We start from the raw sequence: 18,692 nt of genomic DNA, 5'->3' as shown, positions 1-18,692 counted from the left end.
TGGCTTGGCATCACGCGCACAGCCACTGCGCGTCTACTTGTTGTCAAAACATTATCGTCAGCAGGGTTACGCGTTATAAATGCGCAGCAGGCACATATAAAGTTACGTGTTGCCCAATCCAAAGGAGAAAAATAGGATTGAGGGGCCTTTTTGTACCGATCGGCACAGCAGCGTAACCCATGGCCGTCGGCTTGAATTCATCATGTGAGCATATCGCTGCGATAATCGAGATCCCTTTCTATGTTGATTGTCAAGTCCCGCAGTACTAGTTATGGTCCTCGTTTTTTGCAGTCGAAACATCCTCCCAACGTCATAACTGGTCATTGATATTCTAATCCAAGTATCTAGATCCGTATTATTCTTTCCAACCGTTCTGTCATGAGACTGGGAGCCAGAGGGGCTGTTCGAACTATGAAATGGAAAACTACGTTGTTCCTCAGGCGTTTGGGCCCACACTTCTCAGATTCTATCCTCCAAAGTTTCTCCGCCACCCAACCCTTCGCATCATTCCGGCATACGGAGCCTTGGGCCTGGGAAACCCGACGTCAGGGGTTCGATAGACAAATGGTGTAAAATCGAGTCAACAAGGAGGTGGCGAACCAAACAGGGACAACCGGACGACTAAGGGGTGGTCCAGCACTGCGAATCGTCGATGTCGCTGCCGAGAAAAGGAAAATTGAAAATGAATGTCTTATCAAGGGAAACTTATTGTCCACATGAGATGGAGCTAGAAGCTCATTGCGTAGTAAGAAACTGATAATTGTGGTGAATATCCGATTGTATACATAGTCTATCTAGGCGCGGAAGAGTTTATGTATCGGGTTCTATTATTTCATTCAAAGTAAGTGGATCTAACGCAGTATTCTTGTTACGAGAGCTGGATGGGCTCTATGACACGAGCCCCAATGAGGCCCAATGGGACGTGGCTCACACTTGATACAAGTTGGGGTACTGTGGGTTGTAGGGTGTGGGTATATACAACACCAACACACTCACGCGAGCGATCTCCTGACCAACTCCATCCGGAGCGCATTTCCGACATTAATGAGCAATCGAATATTGTCACAGCCTCATGAGCAATGCCGCGTACACGAGGCCCCGAGAGTGGCTAAGACTGCTTGGTCAAACTCAACTCCAAGGACACAGCTTATATAACCTTTGTGAGCTAAGCGCGATTTAAGTTTTAACCGCTGCCTCTGGAACTACGGCAATAGCCTTTACTTAAGTTTTTCCAACATATATAGCTTACCACGCGGCTTGGACCATTCCGTTCATTTGTCGTTAGTTCTTAACCATGTCACAAACTGTGCCAACAATTATCACGACTGAGGTTAACGACGACAACAATCCCGGTCCCTCACAGATAGCTTCCCCTCATTCTACCACTCCTTCGTTCGACGAGTCTCCCACTGACCACGATAAGGATAAGCAGGTCCTTCTCGGTCCAGCATCCCCAATATCTGGTGGTCCACTTCTCCGAGTCCCCTCGGTTGGTTCACATGCTTCCTCTTCGTTATCCTCAGCTGGGCCTCACTCGCCATCGTTTGATGGCGAGAGCAATTATCATCCCCATATTGTCCCTCCAGCCCTACAATCTCCCAACTGTCCTCCCCATTCGAGCAGCGTTCCACCACTCACCTTCGCTACAATCATCCGGATATCAATTCTGGGGAAGGCTCCCTTGGACTTCTACCTTCTGGAAAGGGACTGCATGAACGGAAACTTAGCTGGGCTACAAATGAGATCAGCGTAGAGGACGGTACTGAGCCAGATCATGCTGCTATTGGGTCGCCAACCCTTGTTGGCGAAATTACAGTTGAGGAGGAAGCGCGTGCGCCTTCTCCGGCTTCTTCTTCCCGGCGAGGAAAGCGCTCTCAAAAGAAAAAGGAGAAAGAAGACGCGCAGAGAAAAAGGGATGAAAAACAGAAGGGAATTGAGGGTGATAATAATACCCGACTGGCTATTCGTGACGATGATGAAGCATTCGATCCTGCTCCGTTTGGATTCAAGCCGAAAGATTTGGCTGTCGCGCTTGACCGGAAGAATCATGGGCAGCTTGAGGCTTGGGGTGGGATACAAGGTTTGCTCGCTGGTCTGGGAACGAACAGTGAACGCGGCTTGAGCTCAGATGATGTTCCACAAAGTATCGTTGTGCATGGCGAGAAAGACTCTGTCGAACTCCAATCAATACCACCCCTTTCGCTTGGAGAGCGCTCGGCGGTTTCGGTGGATCGTAGGAGATTCGAATCGGGAAGTCAGCCGCCAGGTGTTGAAGGCGGTGATGAAAGGAAAAAAGAGGCGCAGTACAATCCCGAGGCTTATACGGCGTCGCTGGGTGACCGGCGAAGGATATATGGATCGAACGTCATCCCGGAGCGGAAAAGCAAAAATTTGTTGCAACTCATGTGGCATGCCCTCAAGGATCGCGTTTTGGTATGTGTCCGTGTTTCAAGTTCTTTTTTTTTCTCCCTGCTAAATGAAACTGTCTCATATAATTTTCTCTTCATTAATCTTCTTTTAGGTCATCCTGTGCTTTGCTGCGGTCGTTTCACTTTCACTCGGATTGTACCAGGACTTTGGGGCCACTCGCGAACTTGGGATTTGCCCCGACGGGTCGAAGAATTGCCCTGAACCACAGGTCGACTGGGTTGAGGGGGTCGCGATCCTGGCAGCGGTGGCGATCGTCGTTATCGTGGGAAGCGTCAATGACTGGCAGAAAGAATCACAGTTTAGGGCTCTCAACGCGAAGAAAGATGACCGGCCTGTTAAAGTCCTGCGAGACGGCATGGAGAAGGTTATCAATGTCAAGGTTCGTTCGTTCGTTCGCTGTCAAAATCCCATCGTCGAGGAAAGAGTTGGGGCATATATAATATACTCATGCGGATTTTACAGGACGTTGTTGTTGGGGACGTGTGCTTGATGGAGCCTGGTGAAATTATTCCGGTGGACGGAGTTTTCCTTTCTGGCCATAATGTCCGGTGCGATGAGTCTAGCGCCACAGGGGAGTCGGATGCGATCAAGAAGGCGACCTATGACGATTGCATCGCTGCGCATAGAGCCTATGCGGAAGCCAAGGAGCGCGGGGAACAACCCAATAGGGTCAAAAAGGATCCCTTTGTGATCAGCGGTAGTAAGGTTCTTGAAGGCGTTGGTTCATACGTCGTCATAGCTGTAGGAGAGCGCAGTATGAATGGCCGAATCCTCATGGGTGGGTCCAGAATACTTCATCGCTTCCGCAGTCGAACTCCTTGACTGAATATACCATTTTCTTTTTTTCCCAGGTCTCCGAGGCGACAACCCAAACACGCCACTTCAGCTTAAACTCAACGTTCTTGCGGAACTGATTGCCAAGATTGGTAGCTTGGCTGGTTTGATTTTGTTCACCGCCTTGATGATCAAATTCTTTGTTCAACTTCGCACCAAACGGAGCCGAACACCAAACGAAAAGGCGATGAATTTTATAAATATTCTGGTCATCGCAGTTACTGTTATCGTTGTCGCGGTACCTGAAGGTAATTGGGTGCCAGTTTCGCAAGCAGTTGTATACGAAAAGTCCTCACGCTTCTTCCACAGGTCTTCCCTTGGCGGTCACACTTGCCTTGGCATTCGCCACCAAGCGAATGTCAAGACAAAATTTGCTTGTCCGCGTTCTTGGCTCCTGCGAGACTATGGCCAACGCGAGCGTCGTCTGCACCGATAAGACGGGGACACTCACCAGAATGTTATGACCGTCGTTGCGGGTGCTGTGGGTGTAAATGGCAAGTTTGTCCGTGACCTCGAGCAGAACCAGACTCGCCAGAACGTGGAGAAGGAGCGTCAAGAGGAAGTGGATATTACCGAGAAGGATCCAGGGGAGCGCAAACATAAGAATGACTTTGCTATCGACATCACCAAGGTCAACACCATCTTGACTCCGCAATTGCAGACCCTTTTCAATGAGGCCATTTGCATTAATTCTACGGCTTTCGAGGACGTAGACTCGGAGACCAACCTTCCTGTTTTCGTTGGGAGCAAAACCGAATCAGCGTTATTACGATTTGCAAAGGAACTCGGGTGGGCCGACTACAAGCAGACTCGTGATGGCGCCACGGTCGTTCAGATGATTCCCTTCAGCAGTGAACGAAAGGCGATGGGTGTGGCTATCAAGCTTGGTAACGGCAAATATCGCCTGTATCTCAAGGGGGCTAGTGAGATTCTTGCCAAGGAGTGCAAGAAGCACATCATCGTTCATCAGTCTGCTTCCAGGGACAGAAAGGGTATCGAGACGCACGACATTGGTCCTCTGGAGAAAGATAATATTTCTCGGACGATCATTTTCTATGCAAATCAGATGCTCCGGACCATGGCGCTTTGTTACAGGGACTTTGATCATTGGCCGCCTGCCGCAGATTTGGATGAGCAAAACGAGGCTCCTTGGAGATACCTTGCGCAGGAATTGACGTTGATAGGGATCGTGGGTATCGAGGATCCTTTGCGTCCTGGCGTGCGCGAGGCTGTGGCTCAATGCCAGAAAGCTGGAGTCGCAGTCAAGATATGCACGGGTGATAACGTTCTTACGGCTCGCTCTATTGCGACTCAATGTGGCGTCTACACTGCGGGCGGTATTATCATGGAAGGTCCTGCGTTCCGTTCGCTGGGTAACGCTGATCTATTGCAGATCATTCCAAGGCTTCAGGTCAGAAAATTCCTTGCGTACATGGTTGTTTAGTGTATCTGACTGTTCATACGTTGTAGGTTCTTGCTAGGTCGTCTCCAGAAGACAAACGAATTCTGGTCACGAAGCTGAAAGAACTTGGAGAAATTGTTGGTGTCACAGGCGATGGCTCCAACGACTCTCTCGCATTGAAAGAAGCCCATGTTGGTTTTTCCATGGGCGTCGCTGGTACGGAGGTGGCGAAGGAGGCATCGGACATCATTCTCATGGATGACAATTTTGCCTCGATTGTCACCGCCATCACGTGGGGCCGCTGCGTCAATGACTCCGTGAAGAAGTTCCTCCAGTTCCAGATTTCGGTCAACATCACTGCTGTCATCGTCACTTTTGTCACCGCCGTCGCATCTAATAGCGAAACATCCGCTCTCACGGCTGTTCAATTGCTATGGATCAACATCATCATGGATACCTTTGCTGCTCTTGCTCTTGCCACCGATCCAGCTCATCCCGGCCTCCTTAACCGTCGCCCTGACCGCTTAACTGCGCCTCTGTTTAGCGTTGACATGTACAAGCAAATCTTTGGTCAGTCTGTTTACCAGATCGTCGTCATTCTTCTCTTCCACTTCGCCGGGATGAAGATCTTCAAGTACCATGATTTATCCGAGTATGAGCACAATCAAAAGTCTCTCGAGATTGGCACCCTCGTCTTCAATGCCTTTGTCTTCTGCCAGATTTTCAACTCGCTCAACAGTCGCCGGTTGGACAACAAGCTGAATGTATTCGAGAAGATTCTCTCCAATAAGTACTTTATATTTATTACTTTAATTGGTGCGTTGTTTTCCTCTCCGAATTGCCGTTTGGCGTGTTGTGACACATTATGAAACAGAGGTTGGTGTCCAAATCATGATCGTTTTCGTCGGTGGCTCTGCGTTCCAAGTTAGGAAGCTAAGTGGACGCGATTGGGGTATTTCCCTTGCACTCGGTTTCGTTGCTCTTCCACTTGGCGCTCTCATTCGTTGCATCCCGAATGGACCTATCGAGAAGTTCTTCAAGTTTTGTAGGCTTATCGAGGATCCGGAACGACGCCCCGCAGCTGATGACGCCGTGTTCGAACAATGGAACAATCCTGCGATTAACCAAGTTCGAGATAATCTTGCCACCTTTGCGAAGATACGGGGTGGTCGACTACGTGCATCGTCGTTTGTTGGCATGAGCAGGGCTCAAAAACTTCGGAAAGCTGGTATTCAGCTGTAAGTCATCCTTTCTTTTGCTCTTGAAGATGAATATGATCCAATACAACTTTGATCCTCAGTCCTTCGCTGCTCGCCATGGTACCTACCCTTGTTGCCTCCACTGTCGGCGCCGGCTGGATGCCTGCAAGAGTGGCGGATCTTGCTGATCCAGCTCAAGCCGATCCTTCACGATCCTCTACCGCACTCTTCAATGGAGCTATCCAAATACATCCCGAGTACGTAATTGCGTCGTTATGGTTTGCCATTCAAACCTGAATTTCTCTTCTTAGCACACCCCGCGACGATCCCCTTTGGGAAAAATTCGGTACACCTTCACAGCAGCAGGTATGATTTTACTTCGCATATACTGCACAAGCCTATGCCACGTCCTTTTTTTGTATCATTATTTCCCCTTTCGATACCATGGCATCGCTGCGTTCGCCTCCCTCTTGCAATACCGCAAAGCACCGTTACCCTAATGCTATCACACGTTGGGTGGACACCGGCCTATTTTCATGATAACTCATTTGCTTCTGTCTTTCATTCAACCAAACGACTTAATTTATCCCCCCCCCAATGATATGTTTCCCTTCGGACATTCAATTTTTCTTCATGGACATTTTTCATCATGGACACGCCCTGGTTGATATAGCATTTCCTGTGTTTTTGATTCCTTGCCAGTACGACACTGTTTGAAAACAACCCAGTTGGTCAGGCAGGTACATTAGTTTCAAAATTCGTAGTTGAAGGGACGATAGGCACAGGTCGCTTGGAAAATACAAGTTTTTTCTTGACAATTGCAATCATGTCGTAGGCCGTGTTGGTATCTTCCCCAGTATCCTCCGGAAAATCTTCAGCGATGCTCGAGTCATCGGGCCCCTGCGCATCCCCTTCAACATCTTCGTCCTCGTGGACCGAGTCAGGAGACAGTCGAAGTTTTCGGCGCTTTGGGAGAACGATCTCGTCATTTGATGAGGGTCGAGCGAGGACAGCATATGCCTTTGGAAGCTTCTGTATACTGCCCTCAAGGAGATGATGCCCAATCCTAAGCATTGGTTTCTATGATAAAGCGCTTGCGTTATGAAATTTCGGAACATTTGGGAGGCGGAAGATGTGAATCTACTTTGGTTTCGGAGTGGATCACAAGAGTACCGACCACCTGGCCGTCCGAGTTTCCCCCAGTGACCAGCTCGCCCTGCAGCTCAATGATGACAACCTCATTGCCGAACTCGAGTAGAGAAGGAGGTAAATGTGGGTATCTTGAGGGAACAGATGCTGGGAGGTTGATAGGGATGAGCATTCCGGCGCGTCGAGCAAACAGTTTGCGCGCGCCGTGACAAACATGTGACCATAACACCCAAACTTTCACCCGCTGTGCTGCTTACGTTCACCACCTAAGGCGTGCTTTGCAACATCCTATTCGTTCATAGAGAAGGACCTACAGCATGATTGGGATCAGCTTCGGGGGAGACTCGCGACCTGTGCTCATGACGACGACCCCAGCGCCGTCCTCTGTGAGTCTCCTTTGCATGCGTGCGACTTGAGCTCACGCTGACTTGAGTGGTCCTAGATGACTATGAAACGTATAAAGCGCGAAGTAGCCGAACGTCTCTGGGCCTCTGATGGTGGCTGCTAACCAGGCGCTTTGTTTGCTAGATAAAAGATCTCAAGCAAGAAGACATGGGTGAGATCCGTCTCGCGCCGTCGGAGCAGTCCATGCTTGAATGGAATGGCTCGATCCCCGGGCCCGCTGGCTCTCCATATGAGGGAGGAGTGTTTGAGTTTACCCTTACCCTGCCACACGACTATCCGTAAGTGCAGCGCCTGCTTGTCCATGCTTCCAAGCTGATTCATGAGCGGGGTTCAACTCTGCATACCAGATTCACAGCGCCCAAGATCACGTTCAAAACACGGTTGGTGCTTCTTCCTTCTCGCCTCTGTCTTTTCCTCTCACGCACCTTTCTCTGCGTGAGTTATTAGGATATACCATATGAATATATCCCAGAATGGTCACATCTGTTTGGACATTCTCAAGACAGCATGGTCCCCAGCATTATCGCTGTTCAAAGTCATCTTGTCCCTCTCCTCTCTACTTACGGACCCAAATCCAGGTATTCAAAATCACTTCCTTACTGTTCCACTTGATCGTTGACGACTTCCCAATAGCCGACCCTCTGGGTATGTGGAGTGAGCCGTGTCCTGAGAATCTCATGTTGACAGTCTGATTCAGTGGCACCCATCGCTCAAGAATACAAAAGAAACCGTGCACTGCATGACCAGGCAAGTCCTAACCCATTTTGGGCACCCAAAGGGGGTTGTTTGATGACTTGCTGAGGCTGTAACATAGACGGCACGGAACTGGACGCTTTTGTATGCAAAGAAAGCACCACCCGCCTCATCCCTTTCTGCGGCGCCAATTCTCCCTCAACAAATACAGCATAGCTCTAATGGCCCTTCCGTGAGGGATACAACACCTTCGATTGGGCGACGAACCAGATCTCGCGCTCAGAATCATCCATCTAGCTCTACTAATGTAGCTGGAACTGAAGTAATTGATCTAATGGAAGAAGACAATGCTGCTTCCTCATCCTCGGCCACAACACGAACCAAACGAAGACGAGGTGAGACCGACAATACCGCCGATAAGTCTGGTGACGGACGTGGAGCACCGAGACGAAGGCTAGAAAATAGTACTGCTGCGGAAGGGCGTGCCCTGGGGGAGGAAGTGATAGAGATTGAGGATGATGATGATGATTTAACGGTGTCCAGGCATCATGGCGCGGAAAGGAGACGAAGTGGGACCTCAACTGAGGTGATTGTAATCGAAGATGACTAGATGGGTCCTCGTTTGGTCTCCGATCTCTGATAACTTCACGTCGGATATGAGTATCGTAATTCTTCTCTTTTGGGGCTCAAGACGTCTTCACTTCAAGCAACCATCGTACCGTTAACACTTTACTATCATAATGGACTCCCTCACAAACTCTGTCAATAGCGTATAATGTATATATACATTACACAAGATGTGCAGGAACAAAGACAATGCTGGAACTGGACTCTGCCTTGCCCAATTTCGATCCCCACACATGAAGAATGATCTTGTCTCATCGTCAAGACAAAAATCGGAGTGGAGATTCGCGCCGTCACGCCCAAAGCGTCCATATGGTATTCCAGTTGTGTCCCTCACAACGCGCTCGAGACCAGTCCCCTGCGCCAATTATTGCTATCCGAACTGCAATTTACCGTGGAGACACGTACGAAGTCCTACCTCATCTGGGTCAGGCACTTCAGTTGATGCGGCTTCTGGATGCCGAAATTTTTGGCGGAATTACACTCGCGCACGCTATAATTTCTACCTGGGCTCCGCTAGCTCCCCCTAATGATTTCCCGTCCTACTTGCACAAAGCCCCCACGCACCACACATAATCGGTCCATACGCACGTCTCGTAAGGCACGCTCGAGCATCCCGTGCTCCTTCCAATGGCGGCATTAATGTCCGTTACCTCCATCCGAGCTACGCCACGTTTAGTTACCGGCAATCGTAACTGTGGCACCGCAAATCGTAGTGGTCATTCCTGGCCCATATTGAATGTTTTGGTCAAAGAATGAGGTCGCACCAACACAACTGTCTAATGGTTAAATCTCATTTCAGGATCCAGTTCACCTTGGTCAAAGGGGATGATAATCCTACATACGGCTTCTGCACTAGCGGTATGTGGCAGGGACTAGGACAATAAGCTGTGCCAATTTCGAAATCAGCCGCAACAATGGGTAGCAAAGCGATTTGGGGGACAGACGCTCCAGGATCGCATTGTGAGTTTTTGGACTGCTGCGTGTCCTGAGTAGCTTATATAGGAAATTCCAGTATCTAATCACAGTGGAAACTACCTTGCGCGCGCCAGTTCCATCTTGATCTGATTGCGAGAACTTTCGTCACAGCGGGGTCTCGGATTCCTGATCATGATCACTGCGGCCGTATGTACCTCGCCTGCCGCACCCCGGCCTGCGGAACCAGGCTCCATGATCGTTTGGCTCAAAGCGTTCAAGAGCTCATTGGTGCAGGGCATTGGCTCGACACTAGCCTGTGTTTCCACAGCCTGACTCGGAGGGAGGGCGCGCATAGCCTTAGGCAGGTAACCAGCCTCTCTTTAGCGGGAAGGCATAGCCTGTCCTCTGATAGTAGATACTGGCATTCGGACTCTATAAAAATTTGCTTATAGACCGAAGATGGATCACGCAAGAATGCACCAGTCACCAAATGCCCTCGTAACCATCAAGACTTATCCCCGTAACGCGGCTGACCGTGAGGCAGGTCACCAGCCTCTATTTATGAGACCGTTCAATGCAGTGGCGCAACTAACACCATCTACTTATTCTGCACGTGTCTGCTTATTTCAATTTGCAAGGTCTGGCGCTAGTGACCCGGTCTCGGTTGCGATAATGAAATCCCTTGTGTATGTGTGTAGTTGTAGCACTAAATGCCCCGTTTGTGCAGTACTCCAATCCAAAGCTAAAAAGGATGTTCTCGCTGAGGATCGAACTCAGAGCCTTTCGCGCACACGGGTTGTGAAGCGAATGTGATAACCATTACACCACGAAAACCACATCCATCGGATGTGATTGGTCGTCCCTCAGGAGTTTCTCACCAAACAATCTTGCTGCATTTTGCTTAAAAGCAGAACTAATCAATAGTGGGTCTTGCGTTTCCAACAAACGGAGGTGTTTATGTTAAGTGTTACATTAAACAACGGACAATATGCGACATACGAGTAAGACCGATCAAGCAAGCATACCTAGTGGGGTGCTTAAATCCTTATACCTCTGTATCTCCGATGATGAGGGTTTCTCAAGTTGAACCACGAACACGAGGTCGGAGTGATCAAGGAGTTGAAGCAGTCGGACACTGTTTGAGCCAGCTTTGCAAAGCGGGGAGATACAGATTGGCTGGGAAATGAGGTACTGCAGGCTCATCAGTGCCAAAAAGCTTCAGAGCACAGATTAGTAGACTCACCAACGATGTCAAGGGTAAGTAGTAAGGGTCATTCTCTGGATTGAGAGTAAGGAAGAGAGAGTCGTGGGATGGCCACTTGTCTTCAGGGAGTTTGGTTGGCTCATTCAAGTGGGATTTAGAGAAGCAACGCAGCGTTACACTCAGGTGCTCCTCAGTAGGGCTAGAAGACAGATTCAATATCACCAAGATACCCAATTGAAAAGAAACTTACATGAAGCTTAGGTGGCGCTTGCTCCATCGCTCCACACATATAGCATGTTCTTGTGACAATTCAAATGCCGCCGAATGTGACTTCGGTTTGTCGCTCCCCTCTAGTGCGCACAGAACCCGAACCACGGATCGAGGAACAACGGGCTGGGGAGTGGCAGACCTCAGTTCCACTGGAGCTGTGCCCGGCTGAAGTCCACCCGGCGGACCGCCTCCGCCCCTGTCCGGGGAATGCAACCCCACAGAAACAGTAGATTGCCGATCGCGCAGGCTATGTTGTTCGTGCGATACGCTGGTCAGTGAAGGCAGCCCTCCCGGTGTCGTTCGAGGACTTGATCCAGGGTCGGACTGGAGCAAAGACCTTTCGACATCATGAGGAGACCAACTAGGGGAAGGCAACATGACCTGTGGAGAGTATAAACTCGCGGAACTAGTACTTTCTTGATCATTCGAAGGTGCAGGTTGCGTTGGAGATACGGCGCTGACGCCAGGAAAATGCCCAGTCGACTTCCCGGATTGCATCATCCTAAGCTCGGCCAGAATTGCGGGCCCCATGCTAGCAACATCTGCCAGGTCCTGTGAGACTGCCTGCCCATGAAGATGCTCTATGTCAACGTCAGGGAGGATCTCTGCGACAACTGGGATAAGTAGTTGGCGAAAAGCTTTAGCATCGTACTTGAGATCCGTGAGTCCCATGCTCTTTTCTCCCTGCGCAAGACGTTACCACGTTTCGTGATGCAGATAACAGTCGGTGCATACCGCAGACTTGAGATTCTCTGGCGCGAAGATACCCGGGAGGGCGGTGGATGAAGAGATTTGAGGCTTAATATCAGTCAGCTTCATGCTCAATAATTGTCGGGTGACGAACCTCAGTCTGAGGAGTTTCAACCGTGGAAGCGCGGTTGGGAACCTGGCTCCTGCCTTCCTCTAAAATTGATGTTTGGTCTAAACCCATTTCAGATTCCTCCCGACGCGGGGTTGGTCCATCCATTAAGGTTCCCGGCAACCGAACCTCACTGTTCTCTCCCCCCAGGCCTTTCCCTCCATCCTGCCGTTCCTGCGAGACCGGAAGTCGGAGGATTACGTCCTTGGACGGAAATCGCGAAGCCTTGGAATGTTCAACATCAACAATTTCCATCTGAAGAATTTCCATTGGATCGGTCTCATGCTCTCTAGTTTGGATTATCGGACGAAGTACCGGAGGAATAGTGACCATTTCCATGTCTGCGAGAGGAATGCAAGCATGAACAAAAGCCTAGCCCGGGGCGACGTCCTTCCCACCTGTGGAGGTTTCCGCTTGTTCCGTCTTGATGGTCTGAGTTTGAGTTGAGTCCAATTCCTTGTTTCCTAGATCCACTTCAATGTCCACTGACGGGTCAGAACTCTGTGTTACGTCCATAACCGTGGCAGGTCTATCAGGGGAAGTGGGTTGGACGGCTGGAGCATCTTTCCCTGTTGCAGATGACCCAGTCCTAAGCTCGGGGGAAGAGCTCTGAAAGACGAGAGTAACTGGACGCTCCCCTCGATCTGTACGTTCGGCCAACTGAGGCTCATTTGGAACGGGTTTAGCAATTGCAGCTTCGACAGTGGTATCTGGTTGCAGAACACCGCCATCCTCGTTTTCGAGCGCTTCCCAATCCTCCCAAGACATCTCGAGCACGACGGATGTGTCTTTTGAGGCATTGGGACTTCCTCTATTTGGATGCAGAGTTGCAGAATCATCATGAGGATGATGTGTTAATCTTAACGCATCCCCTGCTGACCCAACGCGAGAGATAATTGAACCAACATGACCCGGAAGTGCGGTTGCAGGGATGGATGTAGATGATTGGCCGACTGAATTGGGGACGGGGATCTGTTTGGATAAATCCTGGATTGAAGCTGGGGGATTCAAGGGAACCAGGGTAGGGCGGGTCATGAACATGGGACTAGTTGAAGACAATCCTGCAATCTCGCGGTATGCAGGCACGAACACCGAATCAGGGCGATTGAACAAGTACCGGAAGCATTGATTCAGAATGCCTGGAAGCGGTAAGAGTCGCGGAATCTTTTCACTGACCATGGCACAGCACCACTCACCATGCAGCTGGGGTACGTTGTTGAACTCAGAGAGGAATGGGAGGAGTGTTCGTGCAAAATGGTGAATGCTTGAAGCTATACTGCCGAAATTAGGATTGACTGAGCTCAACCAACCTTCATATCCTTGGACGGCAGCCTGGTACACGAGATAAGTAACATACATACAACGGAATTTTGATACGACTTACATGAAGAATATTTGCAATCTCTGGTTTGGCGAGCTCATAATATGCCCTCCTCTCTGAACAGAATTGAGTGATTTGCCCAAGTGCGTCTATATATCGGTGGGGATCGCCACTGCGTACATCCGATAGGAGGCGTTGGAAAACTGCCTGGTTCTGGGCAGGATGCGGTATATGTCCTCCAGTGCGCGACACGCCAGATGGTGGATTGCGCGACTCCCCTGTGCGCCTAGACATACTTCACCCGCCCGAACCTCAAGATAATTATTAATTGACTAGTAGTCATGTGTTAAGGTTCATTCACGGTGTACAGCCTCCGCATTATCCATGTATAACACGGCGAAACCAGCCCAATTTCAAGCCCAACGCACAACAACAGTCACAGATTACAGTCTCCCCCAGGATGCGGACACTTTGCGTGTCGCTCCTGACATTACACTATACTCCCAGATGAGAGAGTTGGAGCGAAAACTAGACTGGACCATGGCGCGTAAAGTTCTGGAAATGCAGGAAACTGTGACGAAAGTTATACGGGTATGCGGCCTGTTCAGACGTCCCCGTCTACTTATTCTAAAGTCCTTCTTGTTTGCCATCGGCAGAAACGAAGAACTCTTCGCGTGTTTGTGACCCATACAGTCCATGATCAGGTGTGGCAAGTCCAAGGCAAAGACACCTCTGTGGATTTCAATACAGGAAGAGGCATTCCTTCATGGGAACTAAGGATAGAAGGTAAATTGCTAGACGAAGTAGGTGTTATCCTGGCAAAAGACCGAAACATTGGTAACGTTCATCAACAGCAACCATCTGTGACCAATCCATCATCTTCCAACTCCCTTCCAGCACCCCCGCCGCCAAAGTTTGGATCATTCCTGAAAAGCATCGTTGTTGACGTGGACCGGGATCCTCGCCTTTACCCAGAGGAAGTCATTGTGGAGGTGTGGTATTTGAGCACTACTGACATTCAGGTTGCTGATCACAGGGCAGTGGCATAAAAACCCCACACTCCCAGCCGATGATGGCTTTTCAATACGTAGGAGAGGTGACACAAGCTTGCGGGTGCGCATTATCATTCACCTGGACAACATACCGGAGAAGGGCAGTGTGGATCCTGCATTGAGTTCAATCATAGGGGTGAAGCAAGGAACGCGTGCGGAATGTGTAACTGCTTTGTGGTACTATATCAAACATAACGGCTTGCAGGACAAGAATGATCGGCGGGTAGTGCGGCCAGATGAGAAACTTCGGACCGTGCGTTGTTCCCCGTCTGAATTTATACTGATCTGTATCATCTTACTTGGTTGGATGTAGCTTATCCCTGCAGATGCGGTCCTGTTTCAGAACGTTGCTGAGGTGGTGGACCGTTGCCTGCGACCTCCAGAACCCGTCGTCATCTACCACGAGATACAAATCAATCCTCAGGAGCCGACGAAGACACGAGCGTTCGATATTGAAGTCGATATGGACGATTCTATACTCAAAACCAAAATACGCGACGTTCTTACTCGATTAGTGCCAACCGTTGAGAACCGAGTCTCACAAATCGATGATGAGGTGATCCTTTGACGAATCCGGGGCTCCGCACTGTTTCACTCAAGAAATTTGAACCCAGATTGCCAAAAATGTTCAAGAGATCCGTAGCGCCAGGTTGAAGCGGCAGTTTTTCCAGTCATTCGCCGATGATCCCCAGGGCTTCATCAAGACTTGGATGGATTCGCAATCACGCGACCTTGAGGTTATTCTCGGAACTGACAGAGGGGTGCCAGAAGAACTCATGCGCAGAAGTGATTTCTTTAGGTTACCATGGGTAAGTGAATCCGCATATGCCGGAAAACGCCTCAACTGACAGTTGTGCAGGTCGAGGAGGCTGTTGCCGTGCACGAAGGAATGCGCATGGCAGGCGCTCTACCATACCAGGCCACCCGATAGTCCTCACCTACCATGCTGTTGTATCTCCACGTGTATTTCATGATTCCTTGTACAGCATTTGTGTCAATTTTTGGGAGGCGGCAAGTTTCATGTCACCGCGGCATTTAGTTCTCATGAGCACACAGCCACTTGAGCAGTTTCCAGGATCTGTGGTGAATCCATTGAATGGCCGCCACACACGTACTCCGGCCACCAGGTCTTTGTCCGCGCAATCTGCAGGCATTATTGGCTGGACTGAAGCCCTTTTGTTCTCTATGACTATAAGAGGCGAGGGGGTTGAACTCCCCTCGCTTCTCCAACCCAGTTTGAATGTTCACCTGAATCATCAAGATGCGACGCGCATCACTCCAAGAACTGCATACTCATTCCTATCTCTCTACCAGCACACCACCAATGCCAACAAAAACTGTCTTCAAGGGTTCCACCCTCCGCATTTCTCGATCCCCAGCTAATTCCCCTTTATCAAGCCCAAGGCGATTCACCCCGTCTTCAACCACTATTCCTCTTCCTTCACCTTTAGCCTCACGGAACTCCACTAGACTATCAGTCCCGTACCCGAGCCATAGAAGCCAAACTTCTTCCCCCGCGCTTTCAAGCTTCTCGATTCTTCATACGCCAAGCACTTCTTATCTCTCCATTTTCGCTCCTGCCCCCTCGGCTACCTCCATTTATTCCAGTTTCGCACCATCGTTCGAGACACAGAATGCTCTCGGATTGATTGGCATCCATGTCCCCCCGGTGATGATCAATGTCGCCCATGCCTTCAAAACACGGATGATGGATGTAGAACGACAGCTTTCTCCACTGGACGCGTTGATCGAAGAGGTCTGCCATGGGGCCGTCTTGGATGAGCTCTCAGAGGAGGAATTTTTGGACGATTCTTGGGTCCATTCTCTTCTTATTGCCCGGGCCGGGTTCAAGGTACTCCAAGAGACATTGGGAGAAATTGATCGGTTCTCCACTGTAAGTTTCGCAATTTCAACTCGGAAGAATCTAAGTTCACTATTTCTCGTAGGATGACACTACGTTATCTGACAAACTGGAGGAGTTAAGCGATCAAATCGTGTCCCTACAAATCGCTATGGATCATTTTTATCGTGATGCCCATACAAAATGGTGGCCACGGGTTCCTGAACCTCCGGAATCGATACAGATGTGAGTAGCCAAGTTTCGTTTTAGAGTCCCGCTGGTCTCAAGTCATACCACAGAGTTTCCGCACTTGTTCAATGCCTATATATAAAACCCATTCCGGGCACCTTAGTCGCCGCGATTCCCGATCTCTCGGAGCGTATGGCCTCCGATGTGAAGAAATTACAAGGTGCTGCAAACGAGTCAGCAACTCAGACCCATGAGCTGCAATTCACGGCAAAGGAATGGGGAGATGGTGATGTCAGCTTTCACGTACCCCGCAAAATAGCCCTTTTATCCAAACCGTACGGTGATTATGATTCATTTCCGATTTCCCAATTAGACCCGTTGTCACCTGAGGACCAACTTAGGCTACGTCGTTCGTGCTTAGTCGATCATTCGTCGATGATAGCAGTGATATTGCGATTTTAATGATCTTAGTAATGCTGTTTACCTATGTCCGTAGATAATATACCCGCTGTGTGACTTCCTATTCCCCGTTGATTGCCAATCATGTGGTGAATGTCGGCATTGCTAACAGCACCTGGTACTTACCGCCAGTGGCGATAAATGACCTGCTTCAGGGATCGCAGCGGTGGCCGGCTTCAAGCCCCCCCATGTCAGGACAGTGATTCAACTACAGAATCGCAAGTTCCACCCATCAAACCGAAGAAAAGCCTACTTTTCTCAGTTTTGTGCGTCAATCCACATTACACCTAGATTTCAATTGTCGTTTTCGGTTTGAACTTCCTCGATGCACGATCCGCAGCACGGAACCGGAAGTGATTGCCATACAGCTCGAATTGTATTGAAGGCTCCCTCTCAAGTGGCGATTCGAGTGCAGAAGGTGAATAAAAGTTAGAAGAGGACACCGTCGCCGATGATGGGTCTGCATCTATGCCCATCGATGACGACGGTGCAGGCCCTGTTGATCTATCACCTCTGCCAGCTAGTGCAGTGGGATCGAATCGGGGCGGAGCATATAAAGGGATTAAAATCGTGAAAATGCTGTTTTCCTTCGGTATAACTAGGGTCGATATGTCAGGATATGGGTAACCATTCATCGTAAAAGTCAGCGCATACTTTTGAGCGCATTCTTTTTTGTGACCAATTTGAACGTGTTTTCGGTTTCATGGATGACTATACCTTCTGACCCTATCACTGACGTATTTCGGCTCTGTTTAACTGGGGGGGGGACCATAAAGACTTGCAATTTGCTGGAGGGAGATAATTGCCTTGCCTTTGATAATACTTCCATGCAAATCAGCTCTAACAAGTTTTGACTGCATAGCCTCGGCGTTCGGCATCGTAGCATTTGGAAGTGTTCCATCTTCACTAGGGGTTGGTCTGGGCGGTAAACTGATTAATTCCGCCATGTATGCACACCACATTAGGTGTATTGGCATGAATGTCGCCCATCTTAAAAGCATTATTGTGTTAGTGGCTAATTCGGCTGAGTACAACACAATGGACTCACATTGCAATTCGTTTGTCAATATTCCACACGCCTGTTTTCTTAGCTTCCCTCCGGCTGATGATCCCTGCCTTCCTTGCGGCTTTGGCTTTCTTCCGACGTTCCGCTTTAGCTGTGAGTGTTTTTACCGAATGACTTTCTGAGGGTTGAAAAGCGCGGAGAGAAACATGCGATTTTGCCCATTGCGTAAGGCCATCATTGGAGGTTCTGTCTGGCAGGAACTTGGTGACGGTTGGGCTGGCGGGCGCTCCAGGGGCTTCTTGAGGACCCTAATGCTTTGATGAATTGACAATGTTGATTCACATGGAACGAGCATACCCTGACTATCGGAAATGGGGCGTAAATATCAAGGCTTGGAACATCTTTTGACATGACACGAGACGCCAGCGATGGGCAAAGAATTCAATTTGACCAATTGTTCACGCACGGCATGTGACAATATTCCTGTGCTCCCACGCATGTTGTGCTACCCCAGTGCTATGTACCCCTTTTTCGTGTCACAGTCCACCTGGAAACTGATGAAACCGCGTTAATCCGCATGCGTCCCACCAATCAGCAATGGTTCCAGTGCGCCGGCCCGCCCCCGTTGTGCCGTTGTGAGTTCCGCCGGTCACAGTCCATCGCAGTTTGGATTCTTAGCGCCATATCTTACCAGGCTCACTATTTGTGAACCAAGCCAGCAGCGGCTCAATGGCGATTGGAGGTTTGCTCGTGTGTAGGGCACTTTTCACTTGACTGGCATATGCTCGTGCATTCTCTATCTGCGCAGCGACGTATTCTATCTGAAACGTCTTCGTCC

The 18,692-nt window shown here is 49.6% G+C and overlaps 9 protein-coding genes and 1 non-coding gene across 10 annotated transcripts; 6 read left to right on the top strand and 4 right to left on the bottom strand.

The window, feature by feature from the left end:
- Window positions 1-131: 131 nt before the first annotated feature.
- Window positions 132-670, top strand: EI90DRAFT_3035560 (uncharacterized protein; the record flags this gene model as incomplete). Its single annotated transcript, XM_039058631.1, has 1 exon — window positions 132-670. A coding segment is annotated over one exon (183 nt), but the record flags the coding sequence as incomplete, so codon positions are not given.
- A 555-nt stretch (window positions 671-1,225) lies between these two features.
- EI90DRAFT_3035556 (uncharacterized protein) lies at window positions 1,226-6,392 on the top strand. Its single transcript, XM_039058630.1, has 11 exons — window positions 1,226-1,542; window positions 1,587-2,433; window positions 2,522-2,809; window positions 2,893-3,208; window positions 3,282-3,512; window positions 3,574-3,686; window positions 3,719-4,675; window positions 4,735-5,482; window positions 5,541-5,904; window positions 5,967-6,122; window positions 6,177-6,392. The coding sequence occupies exons 1-11, from the start codon at window positions 1,295-1,297 to the stop codon at window positions 6,235-6,237; spliced, it is 4,329 nt and encodes a 1,442-aa protein (XP_038921806.1). The 5' UTR covers window positions 1,226-1,294; the 3' UTR covers window positions 6,238-6,392.
- A 205-nt stretch (window positions 6,393-6,597) lies between these two features.
- On the bottom strand, window positions 6,598-7,186 carry EI90DRAFT_3116995 (Ctf8-domain-containing protein; the record flags this gene model as incomplete). The annotated part of the gene is made up of 2 exons (XM_039062939.1): window positions 6,598-6,945; window positions 7,010-7,186. The coding sequence occupies 2 exons, from the start codon at window positions 7,184-7,186 to the stop codon at window positions 6,598-6,600; spliced, it is 525 nt and encodes a 174-aa protein (XP_038921805.1).
- A 51-nt stretch (window positions 7,187-7,237) lies between these two features.
- EI90DRAFT_2966277 (ubiquitin-conjugating enzyme/RWD-like protein) lies at window positions 7,238-9,041 on the top strand. Its single transcript, XM_039055562.1, has 7 exons — window positions 7,238-7,404; window positions 7,543-7,697; window positions 7,767-7,799; window positions 7,867-7,997; window positions 8,053-8,064; window positions 8,117-8,166; window positions 8,234-9,041. The coding sequence occupies exons 2-7, from the start codon at window positions 7,567-7,569 to the stop codon at window positions 8,720-8,722; spliced, it is 846 nt and encodes a 281-aa protein (XP_038921804.1). The 5' UTR covers window positions 7,238-7,404; window positions 7,543-7,566; the 3' UTR covers window positions 8,723-9,041.
- A 325-nt stretch (window positions 9,042-9,366) lies between these two features.
- EI90DRAFT_3285838 (uncharacterized protein) lies at window positions 9,367-10,234 on the top strand (the record flags this gene model as incomplete). Its single annotated transcript, XM_039066990.1, has 4 exons — window positions 9,367-9,427; window positions 9,539-9,597; window positions 9,646-9,699; window positions 9,826-10,234. 4 exons carry the CDS (start codon window positions 9,367-9,369, stop codon window positions 9,985-9,987), a joined length of 336 nt encoding a protein of 111 aa, XP_038921803.1. The 3' UTR covers window positions 9,988-10,234.
- Window positions 10,235-10,406: 172 nt separating this feature from the next.
- EI90DRAFT_t47 lies at window positions 10,407-10,488 on the bottom strand. The gene has a single exon. It is a non-coding gene; the product is annotated as a tRNA-Val (tRNA).
- Window positions 10,489-10,532: 44 nt separating this feature from the next.
- On the bottom strand, window positions 10,533-13,641 carry EI90DRAFT_3035549 (uncharacterized protein). The gene is made up of 8 exons (XM_039058629.1): window positions 13,372-13,641; window positions 13,184-13,319; window positions 12,386-13,126; window positions 11,973-12,328; window positions 11,864-11,926; window positions 11,109-11,812; window positions 10,898-11,057; window positions 10,533-10,845 (listed from the first exon to the last, which is right to left on the bottom strand). The coding sequence occupies exons 1-8, from the start codon at window positions 13,600-13,602 to the stop codon at window positions 10,666-10,668; spliced, it is 2,571 nt and encodes an 856-aa protein (XP_038921802.1). The 5' UTR covers window positions 13,603-13,641; the 3' UTR covers window positions 10,533-10,665.
- A 90-nt stretch (window positions 13,642-13,731) lies between these two features.
- On the top strand, window positions 13,732-15,389 carry EI90DRAFT_2989695 (SWI/SNF complex 60 kDa subunit). The gene is made up of 7 exons (XM_039056071.1): window positions 13,732-13,899; window positions 13,965-14,145; window positions 14,206-14,300; window positions 14,350-14,613; window positions 14,674-14,916; window positions 14,975-15,169; window positions 15,220-15,389. The coding sequence occupies exons 1-7, from the start codon at window positions 13,816-13,818 to the stop codon at window positions 15,289-15,291; spliced, it is 1,134 nt and encodes a 377-aa protein (XP_038921801.1). The 5' UTR covers window positions 13,732-13,815; the 3' UTR covers window positions 15,292-15,389.
- Window positions 15,390-15,417: 28 nt separating this feature from the next.
- On the top strand, window positions 15,418-16,910 carry EI90DRAFT_3035546 (uncharacterized protein). The gene is given in 4 exon segments (XM_039058628.1): window positions 15,418-16,254; window positions 16,307-16,446; window positions 16,500-16,780; window positions 16,794-16,910. 4 exon segments carry the CDS (start codon window positions 15,622-15,624, stop codon window positions 16,808-16,810), a joined length of 1,071 nt encoding a protein of 356 aa, XP_038921800.1. The 5' UTR covers window positions 15,418-15,621; the 3' UTR covers window positions 16,811-16,910.
- On the bottom strand, window positions 16,747-18,330 carry EI90DRAFT_2966270 (Rof/RNase P-like protein). The gene is made up of 5 exons (XM_039055561.1): window positions 18,212-18,330; window positions 17,897-18,162; window positions 17,660-17,838; window positions 17,503-17,604; window positions 16,747-17,446 (listed from the first exon to the last, which is right to left on the bottom strand). Exons 1-5 carry the CDS (start codon window positions 18,263-18,265, stop codon window positions 17,136-17,138), a joined length of 912 nt encoding a protein of 303 aa, XP_038921799.1. The 5' UTR covers window positions 18,266-18,330; the 3' UTR covers window positions 16,747-17,135.
- Between the last annotated feature and the right edge of the window lie 362 nt (window positions 18,331-18,692).

This window comes from Cantharellus anzutake (genome assembly GCF_015039405.1).
Source record: "Cantharellus anzutake strain C23 chromosome Unknown EI90scaffold_5, whole genome shotgun sequence".
NCBI lineage: Eukaryota > Fungi > Basidiomycota > Agaricomycetes > Cantharellales > Hydnaceae > Cantharellus > Cantharellus anzutake.
Note: the sequence above shows the minus strand (reverse complement) of the source record. Positions and strands in the feature narration are given on the sequence as shown.